Source organism: Pogonomyrmex barbatus, unplaced genomic scaffold (assembly GCF_055798465.1).
Source record: "Pogonomyrmex barbatus isolate J1 unplaced genomic scaffold, ASM5579846v1 scaffold3, whole genome shotgun sequence".
Lineage (NCBI taxonomy): Eukaryota > Metazoa > Arthropoda > Insecta > Hymenoptera > Formicidae > Pogonomyrmex > Pogonomyrmex barbatus.
The window spans coordinates 21,195,193-21,218,765 of record NW_028297127.1 but is presented as its reverse complement, the minus strand read 5'-3'; the positions used below and the strand labels follow the sequence as shown (position 1 = coordinate 21,218,765).

Here is a 23,573-nt window from a genome sequence, read left to right as displayed (position 1 = left end):
GCTCGTTTTAGTTGCACTTTCCGCAGTCAAGATTAGATCTACTTCGTCTCACTTCTGCCGCTTTTCCCTGCCGCTTTCAGGAATAAGATCGGAGAAAATATCTAGTATGTAAGAACGGAAGTTTCTGATCGACAGTTACGCGGATTTTTAAATGTACATGTATACATGTATTTTATATAAAAATTCTCTCGACACTCGATCTACTTAATTTTTTTATATTAGTTTATTTTCTTATCTGGTTTTTGATCCTTACATTCGTATTAATAAAGCCCGGAAATTCTTGCTTGCTACAGTTTTTGTTTCATTTCACTCGATGCATATATTATTTTAATCGACTTCCTCATCGCTTTCGGCATTTGAAATGAAAATGTGTATACAATCGAGTCACGAGAGGAGAGAGTAGAGAGAGAAAGGAGCGCGATATGGGAGGCGCGAACCAAGCCGAGGAAACAAATTTAAAAATTTATTTTGAACGCCGAGGAAGTGTAACAGGTGCAGGTGGAACATACCTAACGGACCGCGCGTCACGTTCAAGTCGTACGGGACGGCGAACCGAGTGCAGAAAGTGCAGCGCAAAACGGACGAGCAGCACCGCGACACGTCGCGCGAAACGGAAAGGCGTGTTCGTGTGTGGGCGATGGAACGAGAATGAGCTTTTTATCTGGCCGCGCCAGATATGTCACGATGTCACGTTTCTGAAAGGGATAAATTGCTACAAAGGAGGGGAGAAAGGAGGGAAAGGACAGAGAGGATTCGCTGCCGTGACATTTGCGAGCTATCGATCGTTCACGATGAAAGCGTTTCGTTTCTCGCGGCACGTTCCGCGCGAAACACGATACGTCTCGTTCGCGAATCGGCCGCGGTTCGCGATCACTTTAGGCGGCGGCAGCGGCGTGCGATCACGAGAACAGACGGGGAAGGGAGGCGAGGGATGAGAGAGCGCGGATCAACTCACCGAGAAACATCTGCAGAGTAGAGCGAGTACCTGACCGTTGACAATACTGCACGGACACATCACAGTTACGCTGCGCATAGCTCTCCGCCGATCGGCTCAGCGCTTACCGCCTCAAGCGCTCGCGAAAACGTTATTTCATCGTCGCCGGACACGGCGGCATCGTCATCTCGTCACGTCCCTCCGTAAATCACGGGGCGCGCATGCAACGCGGCGACAACGACAGCGACGGCGACGGCGCGGGCGCGGGCGCGGACGCGGACGCGGACGCCACGGTGTTCGCGCGTCACGTCGCGCCATCGCGCGGAATTACGCTACCGGAGATTTTCCAATGGATAATGCAGAATCCGTCTGTTTCTCGCATTTTCCGAGAGTGGATATGGAGTGTCCCGGAAATTATGCAACGAAATCTTCAATGTCGTAAGGAAGAGATATGGAAAGTTCTTTCTTTTTGGCACATTTTTTTATTTCCGTAATCTTCAATGGTATTAAATATGAAGGTATCTACATCTACGCCTATCTTATATGTATAAATGATTTTGGGAGAGGAGAAAGAAAGGTATGACGTGAAATATAGAAAGCGCGACTAAAGCGAACGCCTGTTCAAAGTTTTTGTTTTGAAAAGGTAGAGAAAATATAGTTTATTCATTTGAAAGTGAATTGTGACAATAATTACGTTATGGATGGAAAATTTAAGAAAATTTAAGGCATTTCAGAATTTACATAAAAAAAAAAAAAAAATAGCAAACAAAATTAAGACAATTCAATTTACAGATTTATGACCAATGTGTTTTCAATTTCTTTTTCCTTATGATTGTTTTAAATATTTTTGTGCGTCATTTCAATTTGGGTAATTTTTTTACATAGAAAACACAGGAAGTTGGATGAAATCTTTTCTAATATTACGAGAAACGATTTTATACGAAATATCGAGTCGTTTTGACGCAAATAATCTCACGAGAGTTTATATACTTGTTTACGCTCATCAACTGTAATTTGCGATGGCATTCTCGAAATCCAACGAATGGATTTCGTCATATAAGGCGTCATATAAGAATACAAATCCGCGGACAATAGCGCAAGAGTTTTTCACGACGTTCAAAAGTTCGTAATGCTTCGCGAAGAATTTCTATGTGGCGTGATACAGCGTGGGCGCCGACACTTCGTTTTATCTGACGCGAAACGAGGCGCGGCGCGGTCAGGCGAGCTGAGGCGGCGGAACGAACAAGACAAGGGACGAGAGAGAGGAGATGAAGGGAGGGCATGATGGGGGATGCTTCACGCTCCTTGTTACTCCAGATTGGACGTGGCTGATCTTTCGCGCGCCGCAGACTGCTCGCGCTGCATTATTCCCCGGACCGGAGCTACGCGTGATGTTATAAACCACCTTCGCGCGCGCGCGGAGTCATGCGACGCGGCGCCAACATTCCCATCGTTTAACGACGTGTGCGCACGGCCGTAAAACGTCCAGATCGGCGGCGGCGGCGCTTAACGTATCTACGTGTGGGTTTGCCACGCTACGTAAGAACGTAGGCATCGCGCGGACCTAAATTAGACGTATACGTCTGTACATGCCACCTGAACGGAGAAAATGCTACTTGTCGCTATTTAAATGAATTGTGTGTGTGTGTGTGTGTGTGTGTGTGTGTGTGTGTGTGTGTGTGTGTGTGTGTGTGTGTGTGTGTGTGTGTGTGTGTGCGCACGTTACGGGCACACGCGGTTGTAAATGCATTCAGGAATGCCGCATAATCAGCCATTAATTCACGCCGGATGGTCGTTAATGCAAATACGATAAGCCCGGCTCTCCTCGCGCGGCGTCGGCGGCGGCGGCGGCGGCGGCGGCAACGGCGAGAAAAAGTCGGCACCTTTCCCCGGTCTCGGTAAACACCACACGCGCCGTTTGATATTTAAATTTCACGGCGTTTTTCTGTTAGAATTTATGATAATCGTATGTTAATCGTGGCGCCACGATAGTCGCAATATCCGCGGCCGCGACATCGCGACTGGGAGTCCCGCGACATCGCGACTGGGAGTCCCGCGAGCCGGCCGTGGATACGACGGATTCAATGTACGAGACACAACGAGAAATACTGTCGAAGCCAGGGGAAAAAGAAAACGCGGAGAGATATAGTCCGCCTGCGATTCGATTTCACGCCTTTCACGCGGTTGCGACGATGGAAATACGATCGTTTTTTGATCTCGGTATTTCCCGATCCGCGTATGGTAGATTCAAGATATTCAAGCTGCGAGTTACGTTCGCTGCGCTTCCTGGTGCGGGCGCAATTGATGTAATTTATACACCCAAAAAAGGTGACAGGAAAGGCAAAACGAAAGAGAAGGAGAGAGGCTGTCGAAGTCACAATATGACCGAATGTGGTGTGTGTGTGTGTGTGTGGGGGGGGGGGGGACGCGAATAATACTTCCTCGTGTGCACGGTTATCCGCGCGCGGCGCACAAATTCTTGTAGCAAATAAGCAGAGGCGCGCGAACGGGAGGACGCGTTTCCTCGTCCACGTTCGCCCGTATTCTCGAGGAGACCGAATAAAGACGGAAAGGAATAACGCTTCCTCGCTTTTCTCCCTTTTCTTTTTTTTTTTTTCCCTCCCCGAGATAAAGCGTGTCGCGCCGCGCCGCCGTGTCGACGGCTCGGCTCACGCCTCTACGAGCCGGCCGATAGGATGAAGAGCGAGAGAACGGAGATGAAAAGAGAGATGAGATCGAGTCGATTGGTCGTTCAACCAAGCCAGTTACTGCAACGCCGCGCGTTGTGTCGCGCTATCCGGTCAGTTTGGTAAGGAACGCTAAGCTCCGCTAAGAAGTCGATTCGTGGGAGAGGACATGGGCGCGACAAGAACGAAAGAGGCCGCACGGCACGGTAAAAGGGAGCCAGAATGAGAAAAGGAGAGAAAAGAGAGAGAGAGAGAAATCGCTATTTATTATGCGCTCCGGGACAAGTCCCCTCAAGCACTGAAAACAAAATACAATATACACATAAAATAAGTAATATTTAGTATATAAGTGTAAAACAAGGGTTACAAAATAGAAAATAAAAGAAGAGAAGAAGAGGGGAGGGGAGGGGGGGGGGGGGGTAGAAGAGTACCGTCGAATACGTAGGACGGATAATGCTCCCTCGGCGCGTGTAATGTACACGGCCGGCGGCGGCCAGCGGCGCCGGCGCCTGCACACGGTCTCGCCCGACGAGAGTCTGTGTATTTATAGTGTAATATTATTATAGTCTGTTTACGTGACATGACACATATTCCTCGCCGATTCACGCATGCCGTGAGAAATCTATGGCCTGTTCAAGGGACGACGCCAAATCTCCCCGATCTCCTTTTCGTTCAACGACCGTTCGTTAGCGAAGCTACGTAACAATAGAGATCTGAAACACGAGGCGTACGAGGAATCTGCAAAGGAATTCGCGAGGAACGTAAATTGTTAAAATTTTCAATAAAACTCTTTGAAAGGAGATTGCCAAAAAGGGAACTTGTGTTTTTGAGGATAGTTTATAATTTTAATTTCTTGCATTGCCTTTTTTCAATGTATTTTTTGAAATATTACACAAAATTATACTTATTTCTTTCTCTAAATTATATATTTTAAAATTCGAATAATCTTCTAAAAATTATCCGTCTAAGAATTATTAAGAATAATAGGGATTGTAAGATAATAAAAAAAGATAAAACTTCGTTCAGAAGCAAAAGACTGTTTCGCCAGCATACTAATATGAGATTCGCTTCTGTGATTCATTTCTAGCCATATAAAATAGAAAAATAAGTAGAGCTTTTAAGAGTCTCCAAACTTTGATATATTGATTTCCATTGTCGAAAAAAATTTATAATTCACTATAGAAAAAAAAATACACATTGGGACTTCTTTGAAAATATTATTAAATAGAAAATATTACTTATTATAATACTTACCTCTTTTAGATGTCTTTATCCACAAGAGTTTCCAAAGAGATCCCGAAAAAGAAGAAATCCGTCATGTCCATTCATCATGTCCATTCGTATATTTTTTCGCGTACGGAAATACCGTAGAGGTTCGTAAAATCTTCTTAATGGAGTTTCTACGGAAATCATTATAAATTGCATTATGGATCTGCGTGCCTTACGAACCTCGACACAATGGTCAAGCTCCACAATTTCCGGCCATATTTCGGGAGTCTATACAAAAAAGTCTTCGAATACTCGTAAAACTGCTGGAACATGACTTTGTGCCCGGGTGCCGAATTACGTCAGGAATCCGAGGATTAGAGGGACGTCAGGTGAGAAGCGCAGTGCAGTAATAACTTCATTCAGTCTCGGGAAAGTGGTTTGCGAGTTGTTCACGAATGGTTCCTTCTTTTTGGTCTGTCTCATAGATAGACATATTGTCTTGGAGATGAATGGTACCAGTGGCGCGGCAGCTTGGCGCCTGGAAAGAAGAACGTCCGTTCCGTGTGGAGAAACATATCAGACCGGCGTCCGACCGGCGGTCGGATGTGATTTCCAAGTACAAGGTTATTCCCGCTGATTGTTTCAAATGAGATACTGGCACGCACTAGACTTCACCTAAATATAGACACGCAACACGTCTCTCCTTCGATTATTTATAACGGACGAAGGTATGCATCGGAGATTTCGATCAGTAAAATCTTGAGAGAAGCGCGAACGTGAGATCTTCTTCTCAAGATTGACGTGAAACGAAGAGACTTTACGAAATCGCGAGACCGTCTCTCGTAATGCATCTCTCTCTCTCTCTCTCTCTCTCTCTATATATATATATATATATATATATTTCTCTCTTGTGCCGTATAGGACATGCTCTCGATATATCGCTGTCTGAGGTCGAGGTGACCTTAGGTTTAATTTAACGCGACGATACGATGCGATGCGCGTCCATTCGCGTTCAAAAAACACGCGCTTCGTTATAGCGCGTTAGCGGCATTATCTCGACGACCGATCGTTTACGGTGCTGTCTATTGCCCCATTAATCTTCGAACGTAAACGACAACGACCGTCGGCGACGTTCGAGCAAATGAAGTAAACGCAGTCGCGAGGACGAGGATACCGCGCTTTCACTTTCGTCATAATTAATTAACAGCGCGATACGCCCGCTATCGTCCGCTTGTTGTAAACGCACTTATCCGCGGCACTTTAGATTTCACGAAAGCAACCCCCGTCGCACTACCGTACAAGAAATGAAAAACTTTTGGCGCGTCTTTGGAAGGAGCGTCTTGTCACCAACCGACCGCCGTTTTACGGCGTTGTCTATTGCCCCATTAATCTTCAAACGTAAACGACGACGGTCGTTGGCGACGTTTGAGCAAATAAAGTAAACGCGGTTGCAAAGGCGAGGATACCACGCTTTCACTCTCGCCATAATTAATTAACAGCGATACGCGCGATACGCGCTATCGCCCGCTTATTGTAAACGCACGCTTATCCGCGGCACTTGAGATTTCACGAAAGCAACCCCCGTCGCAGCCCCGTCGCGAAAGAAATCATAAATTTGGCGCGATTGGCAGAAGCGTCTCGTTACCGCCGACTTACACTTCCGTTTCTTGAACGCTCATTAAAAACTAACGCGTTTATCTATTTCCTCGTGGAGTGGATTTGGACATAAAAATACGGGAACTGTTATCAAACTGCACGCGAAAACTTTACGCCGAAGGAGGGAAGGCGATATCGCTGTCTCATTGTGTATCGCCGTTTATAAAAAATTATATATCTCGAAGGCGTATCTCCGTATCGCCTCTGTATAAATATACGCAGATCATGATGTTTATATAAAGCCAAGTTTAAAGTTAACGACGTCAACGAACGTTGGTTGCACATCCGTCTCTTCCATGTACGTACATACTTCTACATAAACGTACACACATGTACAACAGCTCTTATCACCTACGAATGCTCTTACGTCTGTACACATTCGTACGAGCAACAAGCATCAATGTCGGTGCATTAAAATTACATTAATGATAATAGTATAAATATAATTAACATAACGTAATAATTATAAATATACGACTATATATTAGAGAGACGAATATTAATTTTGAATTGCAATTTTGAATTGCTTGTTTTCGACGGATCATTTCGATTGGTACGTTTTTTCTCATTGCGTATGATTGGTTTGATCGCTGTTTGATATCTGTCAAAACTATTGAATTCTAGACTCAACTGACGCACGTCGGACAAATAATTTAATCGTATCGGCGTAATGGTCAAGGAATGATCGCAAATAACGTACGGGACGGGTACGAATTAATCGGTTGTCGCACGTTACCGGACATTTATAGTCCTTGATTTCTAAGAATCGATTATCCCTCGGTCATTCAGCGGTTAGCCTGCGTGGCAAAGGGGAAGGGTGGGGGATAACAATACCAAACCATCTTCGCATTCCATCGTCGCGACAATGAGCATTGTAACAAAAATCTTTGTCGCAGGTCTGACACCATTCATGAATTGGATTTTGCACAGCGTGTCCCGAGGGTGAGTATTATTGTTAAATATGACCGTAAAGGCGACGGTGAGGCGGTGACGGCGTCGCCGTCGCCGTCGCCGTCGCCGTCGCCGTCGCCGTTTGTCGATGAAGCGTTACATCCATCGCCTTGAATAAAATCACTCTCACTTTTCTCTTTATTCCTTTCCCCCCCCCTCCCCCGTCCCCCTCCCTTTCCCCCGCGTCACCTTCCCAGACACCTAACCTCGCGACTCGTGGCTGATCGCATCGTCGAGAATCTATTAGATTTGTCATTCTCGATTATGAATAGTCGACGCGGATCAGGCCCACCATCCTTTCAAGCCGATCCTATAAGCCTCTCTCCTCCTTTCTTCCTTTCTTCATCCTTCTCTCCTTTCCGCCTGGCGTTCCTCGCGGTCCGCACGCTCGTTTCGCTCCACGCTCTGTGCCCTTCTTCACGCACGAAGCCGCGGAGCGCCGCGCCGTGCCACGCCACGCCATGACCACGCCACGCCACGCCACGCCACGCCGTACCTGTGTTATCGTCGTGTGAAAACGCAAGATGCACCGTCAGAATTCCATCGTAAAATCCTACAATAGAGACTGATGATCCTGCGAGACGATCCTGCGATTTCTTCTTATTTCCGCCGGTACGGAGCTCCGTACAATGACGACTTAAATCGCCGGCGAAATTGGGAGTCGCGCCTCCCCGATCCACGTCGTGCCTTCTTATTTTCTTCTTTCCTCCTCCTTTCTTCCTTCCTTCCTTCCCTCCCTTCCTTTTTTTCCCCCCTTTTATTTCGCGATCGGAGATATGCCGAATGAAGGCGGAGAGGGTGGAGTTTTGTACGTCGGGTGGGATAAATGGACGAGGCCTAACGGCGTGGGAGTGCTAACATCTCGGTCTCGTCATCAGATGCGCATCGGTGATAAAAGCGGCGCCGCGCCACGTCGCAGGGGTGGCGGGCGCGAAGATATACCTTATTTTTTTTTTCCTCTCTTTTTCCTTTCTCCGTCCAGGCGCACCGACGGGCACATTCGTAGAACTCTCCCGAGTGATCTTTTCTTCAAAGTAGATTTAACGCACGACATATATCCAATTAGTCGAGACGAGAATAATAATTCGAGGGCGCGACGAATGGAAAGGTGAGGACCATCTATAAAACGGGAGAAGAAGGGGGAAGAAGGGCTGTCAGATTGAGCATGGACCTTTGCGACCGTCAACGAAATCTGCCGTAAAATTCGTTTTAAGGCGGAAGATATTTTTCTTGGAAAACGAATCCCGCGAACGAGCATCGTCCACGACGAATGTGCATCCGGCTTAATGCCTCCGCTCTCGCAGGACGAAGAATGCTGCTGGCAGGTATCTCACGTGGAATCTGCGAAAGCGCCGTCTCCTCTCTCGCTTTCAAAGACGCAAGAACGATGCCGTTGCCTCAGCTACTCTTCGTCATATTTCTTTTCTCACCTTGAGGTCCCACGTACGCGCACACATCTACACCTCTCCCTGTAGGTACACAGTCTCCTTTCGCACCTAACACCAGTATTTTCGAAATCGAATGAAGCTAACATGGAAAAAAAAAAAGAAAAAAAAAGAAAAGAAGTAACGAAGACATTGAAGCGCGAGATTGACTCGCAAGAAGCTTTCTATGGGGTATTACTCAACGGACTCGTCACGACGCATCGTCGCAAAAAGGCAAATAAACAATACGCGATTTTTATGTATTCGGCATAATCGCAAATCTTAGGTATGCGATCGACGTCGCGAAACGGATTTGCATCGTAGACGCGGTGAGCTCATTTAACGCCTACGTCATTTCGACGCGCCGTGAATCGATCAATTCGATTAAGATCATCGCATCGGGCGGCGTCCTGTTCATCTCCATTCACAACACTCGAACCATTGATGCGTCGTTACCGACATTTGTCGCCGCCGTTTTTTCCATTCTTCGAAACTCCGTCACGTATCCTGTGTCGCATGCTTATGTCACGCGACTTTGGAATTCTGAAGGAAATATCGAGCAAGTCCAAGTTCAAGCGTTTTTTTTTCCGACTTTCACAAATGGGGCTCATCCTTTTCGACATTGGAAAAGGACTCGTCCTCCTTGCCGTCGCGTGACGATAGGAAACAGAAAAGTCACTACGCGCATATCAGAACGATATTTTTAATTTCTCGCTTGTTTGATCCCCGACGCATCCAGAATAAGGTGATTCGACTGTATATAAATATTCTCTACTACAAGTTTGTAAAGTGTCTTCTGTCGGGCAGATTCAACGTGTGTTATTGCTACATGAATTTAATCTCCTAGCGCTGTATAAATTTTACAAAACTGCAGGTGTGTGACTTGCGCCATTGGCGAAATTTAGATGCGTGCGCGGCCAAGATATTTCTCGTTGCGTAGCGTTCCGAAATAAGAGCGAAGGGAGGAAGACGGAGAGGGTGCTGACATAGCGGCGCGAAATATACGTTTGATACAAGATGTTCTCGACATGTTCTCGATGCAGTTTCCTGATTGCACGCTCATCGCGTTACTATTATTCCCGCGCGAGTAGCGCTTTCTCCCGCTCTGCGGCTCTCTGCGGAAGGGAAACTATCGATAAATCTGTCGAAAACATTGGAGTTTCTCTGTAGTCGCTCTCTAATCGCTCTCTTTCTCGTTAACGACCGTTCGAATGTCTCCACATCCGTTGTTCCTATGGAGCCTATTGACGACGCGGGGTGACGCCTCGTCGACAGTCTTTGACTCCAGCCTAATAATTCTCGACTCGGTTCGGTTTGGCTTGGCTTGACTTGGCTTGGCTTGGCTTGGCTTGGCTCGGCTCGGCTCGGCTCGGCTCGGCTCGGTTTGATTTGATTCGACCTGGCGTGACTCGGCTCGGCTCGGCTCGGCTCGGCTCGGCTTGACTTGACTCTTTAACTCGGGCTCAGCCCGGCTCGGCTTGATCGAAGATAGTAGGGCCGACCGGCGACGCACCCACACGCGTACGGTATCGCCTCGCAACACCTCTCGGACCGCAGCGATTCGCTACACCCGCTGTACCCACCGCGCGGCGATCGAGGTAACACGTCGAACGCGACACGAGTTCTCCTAACGATTAACCCTTGCTCGGAGGCCCCGATCGGCGCGATCGCTGTCGGTTGCGCGCTCGGTTGTCCCCATAAAAGCGTGGGGACCGGCCGGCCTGCGGGCAGTTGTCACTGCGGACCTGTCGAAAGCGGGTGTCTGGGAAAGCGCTCATCCGACCGAAGAAAAAGCGCGCCTCGTATATATCACATGCCGCTCTCTCTCGGGTACGTCGACAAGAAGATAACGAGCCGGTGTTATCACGGTGTGATAATCATTCGGCGCGAATCTTTTTCTTTTTTCTTTTTCCCCCCCTACTTTCCGTTCTTTTTCCTTTTCCTCTTTTCTCTTGCCGGGAGGAGCCGATCGGTAGTCCGCTTCGAAAGAACGCGCGGTATAGCACGTGGCTGCGGACTATTATAAGAGAGGAGCGAACGCGCGACGCCAGACAGAGCGACGCTTCCGTTGGCAGAGGCGTCGGTGGTCGGGTCGCCCGTCGGTCGTCACCGGTGACGGCGCGGAGCCGGGGGGAGGGGGGAACGTACGAAAGTGGAAAAGCGTTTTATATTAGGCGTGACGCGCGCGCGCGAGATCGTCGGAATCCGAAGTACTTTGCGCGTTCGCGTACCGAAAACTCGGTCGTGGCTCGGTCGTGGCTCAGCATCAGCAGCAGGCTCTCTCGCTTCCCGGTTTCCGCGATCTCGCGATCGCATTCTCGCGGAGGAGGACACGGCGGTGCGCGGCGGTGGCCGCGCTCGCGCGGGAGGATCTCCTTGTCCTCCTCCTCCTCCTCCTTCTCCCCCTCCCACCAGGGAGGAGTTGACCAGACGGCTCGCGGTCAGTCAGTCAGTCAGTCGGACGTTTGCTATCCGATACGCCTGGCGCGCGCGGCGCGACTCGTGGTCGAGAAATCGGTGCCGGCTGCACCGTGTGTCAGTCAGACGCGAACCGGCGTAACACCGCGAAGCGGAGGTGACGAGAGGTACGGTCGCGGGAGGTGAAGAGAAGAATAACAGGGACGTAGTACACGGGTGGCACGCGAAGAGGGCAAGGAGAGCAAGCCGCGCGAAACAAGACGAAGAGGAGAGTGGTAAGAGGGAAAAGACGAGAGAGAGAGAGGAAGGGAGAAAAGGAGAGAAACGAACAGAGACGACGACGACGACGACGACGACGCCGAAACCGCCGTCGCCGTCGCTCTTACTCTCCCGTGTCTCTTCGTTTCTCGGGACACTCTCGTATAAGCGCGGCCGTGTCGCGCTACCACCTTATAAAACGTGCGCCGCAGTATCGCGCGCTCTCGTGGTCGGCGCACGGCGGTGGTGCGGAGAGGCGCGCAAGGCGCGAGAGGAGCGCGAATCGAGAGATCGCTCGGAGTAGCGGCTTGGAGTTGCGAGAGAGCGCGACGCTTTCCGACCGGGAGGCTTTCTCGCGGTGTTTCGCTTCGCGTGCCTTCGCTTCGTTCTCTCGTCACCGAGTGCGAGAGTGCGCGAGGTGTGTGTTGTAACGTACGTGCATGTGCGTGGTGTCCGCGCGCGCGCGCGCGCGTAGTAATGCGGAACGTCCGCGTGAGGATCGCGTGTCCGGACTTATGCGTATTACCGTCTCGATGCGACACGCCGAATAGGAAAAAGTATATAAATAATTAGAGGCGGCAATTAGTCGCGCCGCGCTCGCGAGACGCGCGTTTAAACCCTCCCCTCCCCCCTCCCCCCAAAGCCGAACACGAGAACATTATAATTTTTCCCTTTCTTTTTTTTTTTTTCATTTTTTTCTATGTCGTCCGCGCAGCGAGGGGTAGGTTACGTAGTGGCGAGATAGTGTGCAGAAAGTTTTGTGCAATGAACGGTCGTTAATAGACCAGTGCCACGGCTTCGACGACGACGACGACGACGACGACGACGACGACGAGGAAGGAGATCGAGAAAGAGAGAACGAGAAAGGAACAAAAGGAGAAGGAGGAGGACGCGCTATATGCGTAAGACACCAGCACGAGTGCCAGGACCGAGTGCGAGAGAATAACTGGCTGATAAACGGCGGAAGGAGAAGAGAGAGAAAGAGAGAGGAAGAGAGAGAGGGAGTGAGAAAGAACAAGGTAGCCGCCGCGAGAGACCAAGAGTCGCCAAGATGCATCTCCACGGTGGTCTGATGTTGCCGATTCTATTCATCATTGCCTCCTGTCCTTTGACGCTGCATGCGCGAAAAGTCGCACCCTTAATCGAGGACGACTGGGCGAGAAGACCGCATCGGGCCGCCGGTAAGTAACCATCTATAAATCTTGTTTACTTGTTGTCCTACCCTACACGCGTCGACGGATCGTTATCCTACCGGCGCGATCTTTGGGGAGGACCTGTCGAACCGAAGCCGTCAAACGGAAGCCGTCCGCTTTTTCCGGTCGTCCACCGGACCGTTCCTCTTCCCCTTTTGTGCCCCCCCCCCCCTCCCCTCCCGTCTCTTCTTGACATTTCTCGATCTCCGTAACGTCGTCCGGCGATTTTCGTCCGATCGCGTCGCGCCTGGATGCGGTTTCTTGTCCTTTAAAGGTTAGAGAGGCGTCGTACGTGGCGAACGGCCGCGTGTACCTCTCGGACTCTGCGACTCTCGGTTCGACCGCCGCGACCGCCGCGGTCTTACATAACGTGCGAGAAACGCGCGTGAGAGAGAAAAAGGAAAAATGGAAGAAAAGGAGAAAAAAAAGGAGGAAGAAGCTGAGCGAGAAACGCATCGATGCGGCACGGCACGGTGACCGCGCGCACATCCGTGACATGGCCCTGGTTGATCATAATGTTTTCCTCGCGACTACGGCGGTAGCCTGCCGAGATTACGCTTTCACCGTGTAAAACGTGTTCCTCCGTGCCGCTCCGCGGTATCGCTAAAAACGTGACCTTCGTCTGTGCCTTCGTGTGCCGCCAGCGGCGTCTCGCGTTTTGGCGAATCCGCCTTACGTCGAGATCGACGTAAGATGACAACCGTCTCGAGGACTGTTCGTCGTCTTGTTTTTTTATTTTTGAAATAGTGCACTCTTGCTCTCTTGATAAGGCACTTTATTTAAAGTACAAAATGTACTATATATACATTTTTGTCTATATTGTCCTTGTGTTTTATAAAATAAACCGCGTAATGTTTTCTATTTCACAGCCATGATTCAGATATCTTTAGGAATTGTTGCATCGAGAAAAAGAGAGGAGAGAGAGAGAGAGAGAGAACATCGGGACAAGCGGAGAGAGAAGGATCCAAGTAGCTCGTTTCTCTTCTTTATAAGGATCTAGCAGTGTCCACCGGCTTGCTCGCGCGTGCCCTCTTTTTCCCTCCATCAATTCCATTCTTCTTACACGGCTTTCGTTACCTGTTCTAGTTTATTTCTCTCTTATTTAACTATCCGTTTCCTTTATCGTCGACACGGATGGAATCGTCCGTCGTATATCCTAACGTGTTTACGTATGCGAGGGAAAGACGGAGGATACCGAGAAGATCGAGAGAAGGTGTTCGTATTCAATTCGACTCGAATGAATATCGCGCCTTACGAGATCGCAATGATAATCGAGCGCCACTTTTATCGCGATGACGTTTTGAAAACAGTAACAAAGATATCGCACACGGCATACAAATTCGGTCGACGAATGCGTATCGCACGTGTGTTTGCCGAATAATCAACGAAGCGAAACGGCTTGTTGTTAAATGCGAATAATTCCGCGACAATAAAATGTTTTTCCTCCTCGAGTTTACGCGACGATTTAAATTACACGCTAGACAAGAGAGACCTTCAGATATCGAGTTTAGAATGTTAAAAAAGGTTTGGGAAATTTTTACATGTATTATTTTTTCTAAAAAAAGAAATGTATACACTGACGTGTCAGTTGTGTTTGTACAAAACTTGCCTTTTTTTGATCGATCTCTGACCGTCAGCTTAAGTCTACATAAGCTGTCGACCCTGATATTTTCCGTGAGCCTTATTATCCATTTTCGGCTCGTTCTTAATTCGCATTCAAATATTGAAAGTTCGAAAATTCATTGTCACTAACTGGCTTTCCTGATTTAATGTCCTTCTGACGAGTCCAGTTACCGTTCTGCAGCAAAAAGATATCCTCAACTTTTCTTTCCGCAGAACTTTTTCGAACGATTATACGAAGGATTTCTCGGACACTATCTTTATAAAATGGCGAAAGAGATTTTTATCATATAGTATCATTGCGGTCGCACGAATCGAGAAATAGCTTGTATACGCGTTTTCTAGCGTTCTATCGAAACTCGGAGGGATTCCTTTTTTTTTTCTTCCGTTCTCGGATTTTTCCACCCTCTTCCTTCGGATCTTTGTCTCTCGCTCGCTCCCATCTGTTAGGCTGCTGATGCTAATCTCAATTGGTATTTATCGCTGAGGTGACAGAGGACGATTGCGAGTCTCTAATATCGTCGAAATAAACGCGCGCGTTCGCCGTTTATCGTCACGCATTTCTTTTCCCTCCTCGCCGATAATATAACTTCGATTTACAACGCACCGATAATCGCGAAGGAGAAACGGACGAAGGAGAGTTGAGCGGATACATCCGATAAAATCTCTGATCGCCGCGCGATTTCCGGCGTTTATAATTCACTCGGAGTTCGAGTTTCGAGTTCCTGGAAGAAGAGAATGTTTTTGCATTCTTTATTCCGCCGGCCGGCGAAATCCTCGTGTTACATCAGTGTAAATCAGTTAACAGCACTTTTCAAACAGCGTTGCGTTAAAAACCGGTCCGCCCATGTATATAAACACTAATTTTAATATCGCGATCGGTCGGCCAGGAAGGGAAGGCCGAGAGAGATAGAGAACGAGAGAGAGAGAGAGAGAGAGAGAGAGAGAGATTTCGGGCTGTCCCCCGGGAGGGACGCATTTGCGGAGGAATCGCAAACGCGTCCCCGTCTATGAGCTCCGTTGTGCTCCCCATTTGCGGATTCGACCAATTTCTACCCAATTTCATACGATGGCAGATTACCTCGGAAACGCGAGTTTAAAAACGCCTGTGAGTTTTACATAAATGGGCCTTATTCACGTGGCGGCGTGGCGGCGCGCGATCGAAACCCTTTCCCTCGCCCTCGCGAGAGCGCGAGTCGCTCGATCCTCCGTACAAGATTCGCGGCTAATTGGCTGCAGCCACGAAGACAACGCCGCCGTTGTGCATTAAAGAAGTTTAGTAAGTCAATGTGCCTTTTTTTTTTCTTTTAAGTAGGTAAACGACGGCGTTGCACATCGCGCTCGTACACTCGTAACGCGCACGACGTGACTCCGGGAGGACGTCATGACAGTGTTGCTATCAGGGACGCTTTTTCGCGCATGCGTATTTAGATGCAGGTTGATTGAAGTATCACGTTCAGAAGAAGAAAGGTATCATTTGGTCTTTTACTGAAATTTTTTATATTATATAAAATTTGTTTATAATTATATGAAATTACATAAAAATATAAAAATTATTTAATTATATAAAATTTTAAATAATATAATTAATAATAATAATCTACAATCTACATTAATTTTTTAACAAAGTTATATTTTTGTAAATGATAGGAAAGAAAGTATATAATAAAATACATTTATGTGTTTAAAATAAAATATTTTATTAGGGCAGAATTGAGAAGAATACCAACGTTCTTTACAAGAGTAAGGAAAACTGTCCGAAAACCTTACTAGTATTCGTAAAACAAAATACATTTTCTAATACATAAATAAACAAATAAATTTTCTAATCATACAATAAAATAATGTTTTGCATAAATAAAATAATATAATTATAATTAATATATTGTTAACGATATTAACATTTAAAATAAAAATTTTTTGTAAGATATTACAAATTATTGATAAATGAAAAAAAATATTTATAATTATTATAAAAAAAATTATGCTTTATCATATTACTATTTGGTATAATCAGGTACAAAACAAAATAATATCATATATGTGTATATCTTAGTTTTTACAGATACAATTGTATCACAGATTAAACTGTAACATAAATATATTTTGAAATAAATTCTGCAAAATAAAACAGCATAATACAATGGACATATTTAAAAGAAAATATTTGAATGGATTTTAATGTAAATAAAAAAAAAATTGTCATCAATTTATAATTGAAAAGAAATATAATTAAATTAACAATCAGATGTTGCATAAATTTTGCGGATTATGTAATTCTAAATGTCGCGAATCTGATTCAAAATTCATACATTGTATATGATGCGCTTGAAAACTGGATCGAATATACATACAGCTGAAATTGTTTCAATGGACAATTTATTTCTTATTTTATTTTTTATGTCATTAACAATAGAAAAAAATTCATTCCACTTCGGCATTAGAATGAGGAAAGGATAAAACTGCTTTTACTAATAATTCTAAATTTTTAAACATTTTTTCCGTCAAAATCTTTATATTCTAATATTTTGGCCCACATTTCATTAATATTCAAAGATGCTAATTTTGTTTTCTCAGTTTTATCAAAAATTGTAAGTAAAATTGTCCATTCATATTCTAGTTTCGTTATATCTATCTCATCTATACGACAGGCAACACAAGTTAAATTTCTAATTTTATTTCTATCTTTGTCAACTAAAGCTATTATGGGACTTAAAAATGACAAATGTTAAAAAAAAAATCTTTATACGGTAAACGTTCCATCATTTCGCGAACAGCCATTTTATAAAAATTTAAACATTTTAATTTAATTTCCCGTGCGTATTCTAATGGCAATGTTGTTAAAAGTTCTCCATATTCAGATCCTAATCTTATATGATTTAAATATTGATCATCATTTATGATTTAAATATTGATCATCATTTATGATCATATTAATATTTCAATGTTTTTCAAAGCTTCAGGAGTCATAAAATTAAGTGCTACTTGTCGAATAAGTTGTTGATTACTTTTATGTAATATATGAATTAAAATGTTGCGTGATGAAAATGTTGCGTGTTGAAAAAGAGCATTAACTCTATTAAAATAATTTAAAGAATACTTTAAAAAGAGCAAATACGATTTAATAATATTATCATTTAATTTTGTTACTTCTGCAGATTCTGATTTATCTTCACTTGTTGCTAAAATGAAATAACTTTTTAAAACTTCTCATTGATCAAGAATTCTAATCACGCAATTTTGTAAAATCATGTGTTATATAATCTTAGAATCTTTTTTTCTATCTCAAAAAATTCTTGAAATTCTATTAAAATTGCACATTTCTTTGCACTGTTCGACATATAAGTTGCAATTTTTCTAATTAAGTTTTCACAAAAATTTCTAATTAATTTTTCGCATGCTCTACTAGCAATTATCGCGGAAGAATGGCAAATAAAATTTAACAAAATTACACCTGGTGTAATTCTCTAATTGCAAACGAGAGAAAAACGAATTATTGCATCCAGTCATCACTGATGCATTGTCGCTTGCCATTCCAATAACATTTTTTATAGGAATATCTTTACTAAAACTATTTACTAAAACTATTTTACTAAAACATCTTTAAATTTTTCAAAAAGCTTGCAAAACAATTTGTAGCATCTAATGAAGCTAATTCTAATAATTGAGTTTTAACAATTTTTTTCTTTTTGCGATCAAAATTGTACAAGACACATAATTTTTGTATTACCAGTATCCGTACTTTTATCTATTAAAATTGAGAATTTATTTGTTTTTAGATATTCTACAAGCTTTTCGAGTTTATATTTTGCGATTATATTTTTTATAATGGAAGTGCATTTAGATCGAGCCAGAGAAATATCATGTGCAATTGCAGAATCTTTAAAAATATTTTGTATCAAAGGAATTAAATGGTCTGCGGTATAAAGAGCAACATTATGCTCTGCAAAAAATGAATAATTTTATTTGCAAGTTTTATTTTATCATTATGAGATATTTTATCGTTATTGTTATCGTTATTGTTATTATTATTATTATTGAAGCTTTCATCTTTTTTATTAACCATTTCTATATGTTGTGTTTGACCCTTTGTAAATGTCGCACTAAATCTGCTCTGCAACATCTGATTGTAATATTGCACAAAATACACAATGCCTTACTTGTCAAGAATCAACCACCCTTTAAAAATATCCTCCTCTAACCAATTATTTTGAAAACTACGAGCATATTTTTTAATGACCCCTTTTGCTTATATGTATCCATTATATTATAACAAATTTAATATCAAATAACAAATAATAAATAATATTTATAATTAATAACAGTTAATAATATTTAAATATTTACCTTAACCTACTTAATCTACCTCATCCTAGCATGGAGCCCGCCAAAACTTTAAACGCCTATTTTATATGTACATCATGTTACAGCCCTAGATACGACCATTGGTTATAATACGCATGCGCGAGAAAGCGTCCCTAATAGCAACACTGCATCATGATGATTCCCGCGTTACAGTTGGATCGCTTTATTTAACTTCCGGATGCATTCGATTATTGTGTGCTCTCTGCTAGGAACGGGAGAGAGGCTGATAGAGACCGATGCAGGAAAGGAAGAAGGCGGAGAATTCTTCAAGGATCTGAAGATGTTAGGTCTCTTCTCTTTCCCCTCTCTCTTCCGTATTAACATTAACGGTTATTACTCTCTGTGAAATTAATTATATATTATACCGAATTGAAATTAAGTGAAATAATGGAGAAGAGTCACGTGTAAAAGAAAGTCATTTTTTTATCAGATATCCGCGCGTTATCAGAAGCGTTAAAGGCGTTAAAGGAAGCGAATCGGGGTCTCTAATCTTTCGATCTGACTCAGATCGATTAGATCGGTCGCTTATCTAGTCGTGCGATTTTTTTTTATCTTTTCCGCATTCGCGTATTCGCTGCGATGTCCACGGGGATTTCTCTAAAATCGAGGCAGGGCAACCGTTCGCATCTCTCCTGCCTCTTTGAGAAAGGTTGCACCGCGCCGAAGAGAGGATCGTATATATTTAGACGAGCTGCAGACACAAAACGACTTACCACCACCTCCGCGACGCGGCTTCTTCGTCTCTCCTTTCCTTCGTTCTCCCTGGGCTCATTCCTTCTGGCTTCTCCCTCTCTCCCCCCCCCCCTCTCCACCCTCATTATCGCGAACGCACTTGTACGAGATCTTGTATGGCTAATGCTAATTCAATGTCTCCGCAAGGAAAATACGAGGTGTATTGCCTCGGAAATATATCGCGTTTCTTTCCTAGCCGGGCGATTTAGGGCGATCGCTCGATCAAGATATCGCCTTCTATCATACGATCGATACTCGAGACTTGGCTCTTATGATAGAGCCCGATAGAGCCCGACCGGACGAGGCACGGCAGGATGTGCAAAGTAGCGCGTATTGCCATTATCCTCAGATGACGTGGGTGCGGTTCGCGCTTTATAGCGTTTCCTTCTAGCGGACAGCCTTGCCTTGCCGCGTAACCTTGCCGGACGATCGCGAGGACTGCGTGTGGGCAACGTGGTTCGAAAGTAGTTCGAAGTTTGTGAATTTGTCGCGAGGCACAGTTCAAGACGCGAGGCGTGCGTCATACGCTAACACACGAGACGCACAACGTGGCTCGTGTCCTTTCCTTTGCTCGGGGGAGGAGGAGGGGGGTAGTAAGCCGGGGGAAAATTAATCGGTTCGCCGAGGACAAAGATCTCTAGCGGCTATAGACGCGGCGCATTAACAAGCGGGCCCGGGGAACTTCAAAGTAGAAACACGCCTTCGTCTACGAGTATGACATAGTGCTCCGGCATCTTTTTGTCTCCGTGCGCGGTCTCGCTAGGTCGACGTATATATATATATATATATATATATATATATATATATATATATATATATATATATAAGCGAGAGAATAAGGGACGATCGCGAGAGAGGGAAGGAGCAGCGAGGGGCAGGGGAGGAAAAAAAGGACGAAAGCAGGGAGGAGAGGCCTTTCGCGCTCGGTGGACTTGATGAATCTAAAATTACGAAGGCGTTTATTTGTCGGTTTGCTCTTTTACGCTGCGTGCACCCAAGGTCACCAGACGCAACGAAACAAGATTCCTCGTTACGTATGTGCGGCATACGGCCGTCGTACGTATGGATATGAGTTTAACGTGTATTTACCATCCCGTGCGTGCGTATGACACCGCATTAAGGCGTCTTTTCTCTCTCTCTCTCTCTCTCTCTCTCTCTCTCTCTATTTCTTTCTCGCCTCTTCTTTCACCGCAAACTACTATAGCGTCGTTCCGCGTGGTTCCACCAACCCTCCGTAAAAAGGATTATTTTTTAATCCTGTCTAGACACGCGGCTGATGTAAGATTTATTTCAGTACATCGCCGTCTCGATATGTGCATAAAATTAATTAACAAGATGTCAGTATATAATTCAATTAATCGGTGCGTGGGTGTGCCACGCTACGCTACGCTGACGCGGTCGCCCTCGAACCTGTCGCGGGAATAAAAACGTGGGATAAAAACGCGCCCGCGTTGTACACGTCTCGTAGGTGGATTTGGTGAATGAATGAACGAACGGTTACTGATGTTGCGCGGGAGTTATCAACTCGGCTCGAGTCAAGGTTTCACTTTCTTTCGCGCCGTCGAGGTCCGAGCCGTGTCTGGTTTTGGTGAATGGACAAGTAGCGATTCCGCGCGAGTCATTCTGTTTTCGAATCGGCAAAAATTTATTTTAAAACGTATCTTCCACAAAACGCTATCATAGGCTATACTTAAAGATCATATTCATCATCAGACTCGCGCGTCAAATCCGTCAGAAACTCGCTTTTCTTCGCGAGTTCACAATTACATTCGCTTCTGCGAAAATGTAATTACTAATCGGTACCGTTAATATCATGTAGATTTCCACGCCGTTACTTGAGCCATTCATAGCCATTTTCTACCAGTGTAAATTAACTTTTAATCTCGAACTTTAACTCGCTCCTCTTTTTTTATAATTCTAAAAAGTTAGAAAAAGCTAAGGAGCAGATTAATCAATGTAGATTAATCTCGATTTAACTCGCTTTTCTGCCTTTTTCTTTAATTCTAAAAATTAGAAAAAGCTAAAGAGCAGTTTTAAACCACCGAGATTAAAGTTAATCTATACGGTAGAAATGGGCATTACTCGCTTACTTATTAAGCCGAAGCACCTCGAGAGTCGGTGTCCGTCGTTCGATACGCTCCGCTTGTCGATATCGGTTCGTATCGTTCGTATCGCGCGTATCGCGTTCATATCGCGTCGGATCGTCTCGCGCGCGAAAAGATCCTCGTTGGTTTTATTAGCGGAGACACGCAGCCGCGCGCGCGCGCCGGTAAGCGGATCGCTCGTTTCTTCTGTCCTTCTTACTTCTGCTTCTTATCTCTATTTCCCTTCGTACGCGCCGCTGCGGCTCGTCCTGATTTTACGAGCCGTCTCGTCTCGATTTATCCCTCGCGCGTTTTCCACGCGCGAGATAAGATGCGTCATATCGCGAGATCGCGCCGCGCGTTGCTTAACGTTTCACCAGCCCGCTGAAATAATATTGCGCGTTACGTTTCTCGCGGATGAGTTTAGTCTGGACGGCTGTTCGAGAACGTTACTCTGGCGCCGCTCTATATATAGTGAAACCTCGTCTGCGGTCGTCCCGATCGTCCGAGTCATATTGGAACATCTCGCATCTTTGTTGCGAAAAAGATTCCACTGCGCGAATGAAAAAAAAAAAAAAAAATTATTTATTTTCTTTTTATCTGTCGTAATCGTAAGATCTTTTGCAAGGAGCACGGATCTCGAAACACAAGTCAAGACGCGAGTCGTCAGAGAGGAATGATTTCGCGGAACGACGCGGCACAAACGACAGTAATCAGCGCAAAATCTTTTAATTTACGTCATTACCGCGGTCAATGCCGCACAATTACTGTACGACGCATCGTCGAAATCTGTCGAGTGCCGGGACGAGCGAATGACAATTCGCGATTGGCCGCCCGCTTATCTATCATCAGCCGCGGGAGTGCTGGAATCATCATCGCGTAAATAGGCTTCCTCGGAAATTTACTTTAAGCAGACGAGTGCGTTCGCCGGGGTTCTCGAACTTGGTTAAACAGAGGAATGGGCTCGTCGTGCCGCAAGCAAGTCCGCACGCGCGGACGACAAACGACCACGTGATGCCAAATACATAGACGCGCGCGCGCGCACGCGGATTACAATGTCATTTATCCGAAATACGCATTAACGGAACAACATTCCTGACCGATCCCTGACAGATGAAAATAATTCTGTTGACTTGGTTGGCGTTTCCGCTAGGGATCTTAGCACTCAATCAATTAACGTTTTTCATACACGGAGGATTTTTCTATAGAAAATTCCATTCGCGATATATCTTTTTTCTCCGTCTCTCTTTAGTACACACTGTACAAAGAGGAGCGATTTCGATTGGTATCCTTGAGCGGAACCGGCAAAGACCTTTTCCTTATTCTCAGTGGCGATCGATCGTCGCTTCGATAAACCGAACTGACTTGTTCGGAACGAAACGTTGATGTATTATTTATCATTTGTACTTGCGGCGTGTCCATTCTCCACATTATCAAGCCAGAAGATGGAAAAGTAGGTACGTCATCGGCCAATGATCATCCATTTCTTATTATTTCGCGGCTGTAGCAGCTTCGTAATGGCGTATTTTCCATTGGCGTGAATTATGCCTGGGAAAGATCGTCGCCGATACCTTTGTACTCGCCGGTACACGGAACGTTTATGTATCATTTTTTTTTTTTCTCGGGAATCTCCGGTCGCCTTTTGCGGACATAATTCCATCAATTATGCGCGTTAAGAATCGATATGTCGTGACTGAATCAGCCGGTTTCCTTGGCTCGCAAGAAAATCGACACGTGCCAGCCGTAAAATTTGGAGTAATACGGATGAGCTACTTGCCGACGTAACAGCAGTTTATTCGTCAGACAGTTCTGATTTAAGCCAAGCTTGAGCCCTGGCATAATCCCAATGCAGTTAACTCAATTACTCTTTCTCACGATGGGCGGGCGCGAACGCGCGCGCGCGAGAGAGAGAGAGAGAGAGAGAGGGGGGGAGGGAGAGAGATGGAAGGAGGCGCGAAAGTTTCATTCTGCCGGTAAGGAGTTTGAATCGAATCGTAACATATCCTTTCGTTTGACGACTGACGGACGTCACCGTACGTCCG

The 23,573-nt window shown here is 45.2% G+C and overlaps 2 protein-coding genes across 8 annotated transcripts in view; one reads left to right on the top strand and one right to left on the bottom strand.

Moving 5' to 3' along the window:
* The window catches only part of Arf51F (ADP-ribosylation factor 6), a 4,131-nt gene extending 2,955 nt beyond the window's left edge, over positions 1 to 1,176 (bottom strand). The window contains exon 1 of the mRNA XM_011642652.3: positions 956 to 1,176. The gene's annotated coding sequence lies outside the window, so the exon portion shown is untranslated. The remainder of the gene's footprint in view (positions 1 to 955) is intronic.
* Positions 1,177 to 5,423: 4,247 nt separating this feature from the next.
* The window catches only part of sog (chordin short gastrulation), a 37,227-nt gene continuing 19,077 nt past the window's right edge, over positions 5,424 to 23,573 (top strand). Inside the window, exons 1-3 of one of the 7 annotated variants that reach the window (XM_089079466.1) lie at positions 5,424 to 5,558; positions 7,383 to 7,428; positions 12,321 to 12,718. In XM_089079466.1, the coding sequence (XP_088935592.1) occupies positions 12,589 to 12,718 (130 nt within the window). In that variant the 5' untranslated portion in view covers positions 5,424 to 5,558; positions 7,383 to 7,428; positions 12,321 to 12,588. Of the gene's footprint in view, positions 5,559 to 7,382; positions 7,429 to 10,532; positions 10,692 to 10,753; positions 12,095 to 12,252; positions 12,719 to 23,573 lie in introns of those variants that run through there. The other 6 variants (XM_089079464.1, XM_089079465.1, XM_089079468.1 and 3 more) reach the window with 6 other exon arrangements.